A 7500-nucleotide genomic window follows, 5' to 3' on the forward strand; every position below is an offset into this window, starting at 1 on the left:
CACTGTGTGTTCACTGTGTGCTGTGTGTGTTTCACTAATTTACGGATTGGGATAAATGCAGAGACCAAATTTCCCTCATGGGATCAAAAGAGTATATACTTATACTGAAGTTATTGCTATGCATTGTCGTAAGAAGATGTTTGCACAGTAAAAAGTTATGTGCATTGTCATCAGAAGATGTTTGCAGAGTAAACGTTACTGCTGTGTCGTAAGAAGGTGCTTGCACAGTAAAAAGTTATGTGCATTGTCGTAAGAAGATGCTTGCACAGTAAAAAGTTATGTGCATTGTCGTAAGAAGATGCTTGCACAGTAAAACGTTATTGCTGTGCCTTTCGACCATCTTGTCCAAAGCAGCATGGGAACCTTTGATTCTGATGGCACCGACAGTATAAATTTGCTTTTGAAACATAAACTAAGCACTTTGAGCAGGTTTTGCACTTTTGCAGGTAATCCACTGCGTGGTGCAGTTTGTACAATTTTTTTCAAAAAATTCACTTATACTGTCATGCAAATGTTAATGATGAATAGAGAAATGCACCAACGTTCCTGGTTTTGCAACAATGCAAACAGCACCTTTCACACAAACATTGCACAGAAATACACACACCCATTGAGCATGAGGGAACACACACACACAACTACACATGGGAGTAAAGATAGATAGATAGATAGATAGATAGATAGATAGATAGATGTGTTTGGAAGGGAAGGGATAGGAGGAGGGTATGTGGTGGGAGAGAGGATCTGAATGGGATTATTGGTTACTCTTTCTTGTTTAGAAGAGGACATTCCCTGTTTATTGTTATTGTTATTATTATTATTATTATTATTATTATTATTATTATTATTATTATTTGTTCTTGTTGCATTTTGTTGTTGAAATTATTAGCATTATTGTTTATCATGTATTTATGTCGAACAGAGACATATGTTAAAATTAAACATAAAAAACAAAAAAGATAGATAGATAGATAAATAGATAGATAGATAGATAGATATAGATAAATAGATAGGTTTCCTTACACACATGCACATACACCATGGACACAAACACATGTACTCATGATCAATGTTTATTGCAGTCTTCACTGCACGCATTTTTAATATGGACAGATGCCTATTAAATATAGGCCTAGTTTCTGTGCAATCTAAGGGCTAAAGAGTATAAAACATATAGAATAGAAAGATTGTACAAAGTTGCAGTCTTGCAAAAAAATATATTATATTGTCTTGGTATTATTTACGATCAGAAACATATATATGTATGTATGTATGTATGTATGTATATATATGAACATGTGAACCTTTGGTAAGACAATGAGGCAGTGGACTCCCAGTACATGAGGCTGCATAGTTACAGATCCCTGCTGTGATGGTCTCGTCTTGGCTCCAAACCTCAGCTGGGATTGGCTGAGGTTCAAACCTCCCGCCCACTCTCACATCCAAACCTCAGCTGGGATTGGCTGAGGTTCAAACCAACCACCCGCCCACTCTCACCTCTCTGCTTACACGGTGGATGCAACATGAACCGAGATGAAACAGTTCTCTCTCCTCGCGCGTATACACACCTCCCCTTTCATTAAGTCAGCTAACACACATACACACACATTGACACACCATCAGGAATCAGAGAAAAAAGTCTTTATCTGGCAAACCAGCTGCACTAAGAGAGGAAGCCTTATAGTCCACAGGCAGAAGAGGGAGATGGAGCTAGCTAACCGCTAACCCCTGATACCGTCAGGGCTGTGGGAGATGGCGCTAACCGCTAACCCCACATAGCTTCAGGGCTGTGGGAGATGGCGCTAACCGCTAACCCCACATAGCTTCAGGGCTGTGGGAGATGGCGCTAACCGCTAACCCCACATAGCTTCAGGGCTGTGGGAGATGGCGCTAACCGCTAACCGCTAACCCCTGATACCGTCAGGGCTGTGGGAGATGGAGCTAGCTAACCGCTAACCCCTGATACCGTCAGGGCTGTGGGAGATGGCGCTAACCGCTAACCGGAGATACCGTCAGGGCTGTGGGAGATGGAGCTAGCTAACCGCTAACCCCTGATACCGTCAGGGCTGTGGGAGATGGAGCTAGCTAACCGCTAACCCCTGATACCGTCAGGGCTGTGGGAGATGGCGCTAACCGCTAACCGGAGATACCGTCAGGGCTGTGGGAGATGGCGCTAACCGCTAACCCCTGATACCGTCAGGGCTGTGGGAGATGGCGCTAACCGCTAACCGGAGATACCGTCAGGGCTGTGGGAGATGGCGCTAACCGCTAACCCCACATAGCTTCAGGGCTGTGGGAGATGGAGCTAACCGCTAATTGCTAACTCCAGATATGATCAGGGCTGATGAAGATGGAGCTAGCTAACCACTAACCCTATAGACAGTGATGGAGATGGAGCTAGCTAACCCCAGAGACAGTCAGGGCTGTGGGATATTAACTAGCTAACCTCTAGCCCCCGGTACTATCAGGGCTGTGGGATATTAACTAGCTAACCTCTAGCCCCCGGTACCATCAGGGCTGTGGGATATGAAGCTAGCTAACCTCTAACCCCAGGTACCGTCAGGGCTGTGGGATATGAAGCTAGCTAACCTCTAACCCCAGGTACCATCAGGGCTATGGGATATGAAGCTAGCTAACCTCTAACCCCAGGTACCATCAGGGCTGTGGGATATGAAGCTAGCTAACCTCTAACCCCAGGTACCATCAGGGCTGTGGGATATGAAGCTAGCTAACCTCTAACCCCAGGTACCATCAGGGCTGTGGGATATTAACTAGCTAACCTCTAACCCCAGGTACCATCAGGGCTGTGGGATATGAAGCTAGCTAACCTCTAACCCCAGGTACCGTCAGGGCTGTGGGATATTAACTAGCTAACCTCTAACCCCAGGTACCATCAGGGCTGTGGGATATGAAGCTAGCTAACCTCTAACCCCAGGAGGAGGGGAGGGCAGTAGGGGGAGAGGGGCCTGAAAGGTGGAGGGGGTTGGCGGTGCTCAGTGTTGGGCTTGGGCCTTGTCCTGAGTGGGTCTGCGTGTGCTCTTCCCCTGTTTCTGGTTCTGTTTCTTGTTCTTGTTCCTCCTCTTCTTCGGCCCATCTGGCGCCGCCTGCGCCTGACCGGAGGTGTCCGTCTGGTGGACGGAGTCGTTGTGCTGCCGCGAGTAGCGCTTGCACTTGCAGGAGGTCACCGCCTGGATCTTGTAGGTGCGGGAGCTGCCGTCCACACACTGCAGCTGGATGCGCTGGGTCCTGGTGCGGTCGGTGACGCAGCGCCACTCCTGGGCGTCTCGCCGGGACCAGTAGCGGCCGCTGAGGCTGGCACCGATCCAGTTGGGCAGCAGGTGGTTGGGCAGGCACTCGCCCGCACACACCAGCTCCTTCACCGCAGTCAGGCTCGTGCACTGGCCGTCCGAGATGTACTTAGTGGAGCGCAGCTCTCGGCAGCCCACCTGAGTCTGGTCTGCAGGAGGAGAGAGAGGAGAGAGAGGAGATGAGGAGGAGGTGAGGAACGGTGGAGGCGAGAGGAGGAGAGAGAGGAGAGAAGGAGATGAGGAGGAGGTGAGAGGAGGAGGCAAGAAAGGAGAGAAGGAGGTGAGAGGAAGAGAGGAGAAGGAAGGAGAGAGAGAAGGGAAGGAGATGAGAGAGGAAGTTTGGAGGAGAGCAGAGGAGATGAGAGAAAAGAAAAGAAGAGAGGAGAAGAAAAGAGAGATGATGAGGGAAGACCAGAAGAGATGTAAAGCTGGACATCATTTGGGGTCAACACACATGTGCTTCCATAGTCATAGTTCGTGACTTACACAATATTCATACTTACAGGTCAGGTAAGGAAGGATAGTTGTTGTTTCAGTCTAAAAGTAGCCAATAGTTTATGTGTTTAATCATGTAAAAGAGTCGGCTAAATTACTAAATCATGTTTTAAGAATGACTAAGGATTCAGGTTTTAGAAAACAGTTTAATCATTCCTGTCAGGCTGTCATGACTGAACTGTGAACACTGCATCAGCAATCAAGCCCCACAGTTTGAGGGGCAAGTCCTGATCTGACTGTTCATTTTTATGACTAATTGCGCGTGACACTCGCGAGCTCTGCGTCTGTGGAAGCTGATGGAATAAGCGCGCGGGCTTTCTTGTGATGGCTTCAGGACGTCTGGCGGCAGCTAAAGATTGGAATGGGTCGATATGACGTATAACTGAGAACTACAGCACTATTAAAATTGCGTGATGACCGTGCGCCAAACCCAAGTGAAGCGCGTGAGTGTGCGCAAAAGGAAGAAGAGACCTACCCAGTTTTGCGCTTGTGTCCAAGCTCCTGCCTCCGTTTCTCGCTCTGTTCAGAGATACGTTTGTCGGTGTCTCGTGCACCGGCGGGAGGATGTGGCCGTTCAGCATCTCGGTGTCGCCGTTCTTAACAGCGTTACAGTTCTTCAGCAGAATACAAAGCAGCAACCCGAGCTGGTATCCACACGCGGGAGAGGACATTGCGTCGGTTAGAATGTGAGGCGCGTGTGTTTCGTCTCGGGACTCCCGAGTGACGTTATCATGTTACCTGTAGTAGATTGTGCATTTATACCCCTCCCGCCCTCTACTCTCAGCTCGCGCTGAAAAAAAGGGAAAAAGGAAAGAAAAGACACTGAAAGGCGCGTAACCACGCCCGCCTTCCTTTCATCAGAGAGAGAAAGAGAGAGAGAGAGAGAGATGAAGAGCTACCTGCCTGCCAAAGCCTGCCTCCCGAGAGACCGCGGGGCGTCGCGGCAGGATGTTGTGAAAGTGATCGCATGACTGAGGATAACTAATACAGGCTGTGATTATGTATGCATCGTGTGGCGTCCAACTAATACGGGCTGTGATTAAGCATGCACCGTGTGCATGGAGTTCTGCATCTGCACAGAGAGCCTCGCGGTGCTGGTGTTGTGATAGTCTTTTACACTTTACAGGAAAAGGTAGGGGGGCAGGTGGAGAGGGATATATGCTTGTGTTGGTGTAGCTCTACATTGCAGGTTAAACACGGGGGGGGTTCTCAGGTTTGAGCTGCAGAAAAGAAGCAGGAGAACATCCAGCTCTGTGTGTGTGTGTGTGTGTGTGTGAGAGTGTGTGTGTGTGTGAGAGACAGAGTGTGTGTGTGTGTGTGTGTGTGAGAGAGAGAGAGAGAGTGTGTGTGTGTGTCGTGAGCTCATCCTGTGAGTGACACACGGTATGGAAGCAACACAAAGCCCAGCATCTCCTTTCATTTGCCCCAAAAAAATGACCCTCATCCCTTCACACACACACACACACACCTCCACCCTGACCCCCACACCCCAATCCCAGGGACACGGTGTCCTGTTACCTTCTTCATCCTCCTCACTAACTTCACTCACACATATGCCCACTCACTCACTCACTCACTCACTCACACACACACACACACACACACTCTGTCTCTCTCTCTATTGAAGAAGAAGCCGTCACATCTCTATTTTGCAGCTTATTCCTTTTAGGCAAATAGTATTTCTTTGAATCTCTTTCTTTAAAAGCATGACCACGGGGATGATCTCAGTTTACTGCACACACACACACACACACACACACACACACACAAGGCATCCCTCCTACTGGCAGCAGAGGGGGGCATTAAAAAGCTAGAGGGGGAAAGACACTATAACAGTCATGTGATATGGTGGCCCCATTGGGCCATTTTCTGATTTTTCCATCTGCAAAATCAGAAACATGAGATCATCGCCTCATCTGTGCCATCAACTTAGCAGCCAAGATGATAGAGAGACTGCACAAAAGATAAATGGAGGTAGAGAGAGGATAGAGAGAGAGAGTGAGGAAGAGAGATTGAGTATGTTTAGAGAATAGGGTCAGGCAGAAGAGAGCATGCCATCTGGGTGACTGCAGGGCAGGTGAGGTTGAGCTATGGAGCTACTGAGCATGTGCAGGTCATTATAAGATGGGAGGTGGGGGGGTCAACACCCCCTACCCACCAACACACACACACACACAGGACATGCAGCAAGACCTGTGTGTGTGTGTGTGTGTGTGTGTGTGTTTGCACCACACTACTGGATCCAACCCCTACGGGACACAGAGCATTCAGGAGCCCAACAAAGCTCTCAAAACAAGAAGAGGAAGCATCAGATATCTCCTCATCTGATACCCTTCTTCACAGGGACACTCTCTCTCTTCTTTACCGGGACACTCTCTCTCTCTCTTCTTCACAGGGACACTCTCTCTCACTCTCTCTTCCTCACAGGGACATGCTCTCTCTCTCTCTCACTCTCTCTCTCTTCCTCACAGGGACATGCTCTCTCTCTCTCTCTCACTCTCTCTCTCTTCCTCACAGGGACATGCTCTCTCTCTCTCTCTCACTCTCTCTCTCTTCCTCACAGGGACATGCTCTCTCTCTCTCTCTCTCTCCTTCACAGGGGCGACCCCTCCTACTCTAGCACATGGCCGTGTGTGTGCATCACTGGCATCACCCAATGTGGGGATTCCTGTGTGTGTCCATGGGGATATCTCACTATAACACATGCCTGTCTGTGAATGGGAATATCTCACTATAATATGCATGTGGGATGGGGATATCTGTAACACCTCCCTGTGTGTGTGTGTGTGTTTGTGTATCCCTGTGTGTGTGTGTATTTCTGTGTGTGTGTGTGTGTATTTCTGTGTTTGTGTGTATTCCTGCGTGTGTGTGTGTGTGTCCCTGTGTGTGTGTGTGTGTGTGTGTGCATTACTGTAGCAGTGTGAGGGTATGTGTGTGTGTGTGAGAGTATGTGTGTGTCTGCACTTGCTGCATGAAACAAACTTCTGAGCATTCTCATTGTGACAGACACAGACAGACACTGTCCACTTGAAAAGGGAGTAACTGACAGGCTGGTTTAACAGCAGAACACAATAAGCGAGTAACTGACAGGCTTGTTTAACAGAATAAGACAATAAGGGAGTAACTGACAGGCTGGTTTAACAGAATAAGACAATAAGGGAGTAACTGACACAATGAGGGAGTCTGTGCACACACGAAGGCTCCTAATGATTGGTGAGGGACGTTGCATGAAGACTTCAGACTAACGTAGTAGGGTTGGATTTGAGGACAGTGACAGGACTCAGAGTGCAGGCAGTCTGATAAGCCCTTAGTTTTAATGTCCTATGCTGACCCCTGGTGGACTAACCTCCACAGTGCAGACTGGGGGTCACTAGTCACTTCGTCCTCTCTCTAGCCACTTGCACTCCCTTTGCGCATTCACATGGAGTGTCCGTCATATTAACGGCCGTCCCAAACCAATTATTGTTAAGTGATAGTGAGTTATAAACCTGATCTTGACCAGTCGAAGGTGTGTATCAATTAATGCTATGCTTCATGGACGAAATGTTAGTTCAGTAGTTCGGTAATCCGTGGTTCCATCATAACCTGTGTCCACTAGGGAGAGTGAAGTTTGTCCCAAAAATAGTATACCTTACGCACCAATCATTCTCACAGAGTGCACTCCAGAACTCTAAAATAGTATACGCTGCGCACCAAT

At 48.2% G+C, this 7500-nt stretch overlaps 1 protein-coding gene across 2 annotated transcripts; it reads right to left on the reverse strand.

The window, feature by feature from the left end:
* Positions 1-1060: 1060 nt before the first annotated feature.
* Positions 1061-4555, reverse strand: sostdc1b (sclerostin domain containing 1b). Of its 2 annotated transcripts, XR_012990522.1 has the most exons (3): positions 4279-4555; positions 2876-3457; positions 1061-2828 (listed from the first exon to the last, which is right to left on the reverse strand). XR_012990522.1 is itself a non-coding variant. In XM_076300874.1 (2 exons), the coding sequence occupies exons 1-2, from the start codon at positions 4472-4474 to the stop codon at positions 2994-2996; spliced, it is 660 nt and encodes a 219-aa protein (XP_076156989.1). In that variant the 5' UTR covers positions 4475-4555; the 3' UTR covers positions 1061-2993. The 2 variants fall into 2 exon arrangements, 1 of the variants encoding a protein (XP_076156989.1); XM_076300874.1 differs by having other exon boundaries at positions 1061-3457.
* Between the last annotated feature and the right edge of the window lie 2945 nt (positions 4556-7500).

Source organism: Alosa pseudoharengus, unplaced genomic scaffold (genome assembly GCF_046254945.1).
Source record: "Alosa pseudoharengus isolate Yale_2024_CS ecotype anadromous, Long Island Sound unplaced genomic scaffold, YU_APseudo_1.1 YU_APseudo_1.1_scf_23, whole genome shotgun sequence".
Lineage (NCBI taxonomy): Eukaryota > Metazoa > Chordata > Actinopteri > Clupeiformes > Clupeidae > Alosa > Alosa pseudoharengus.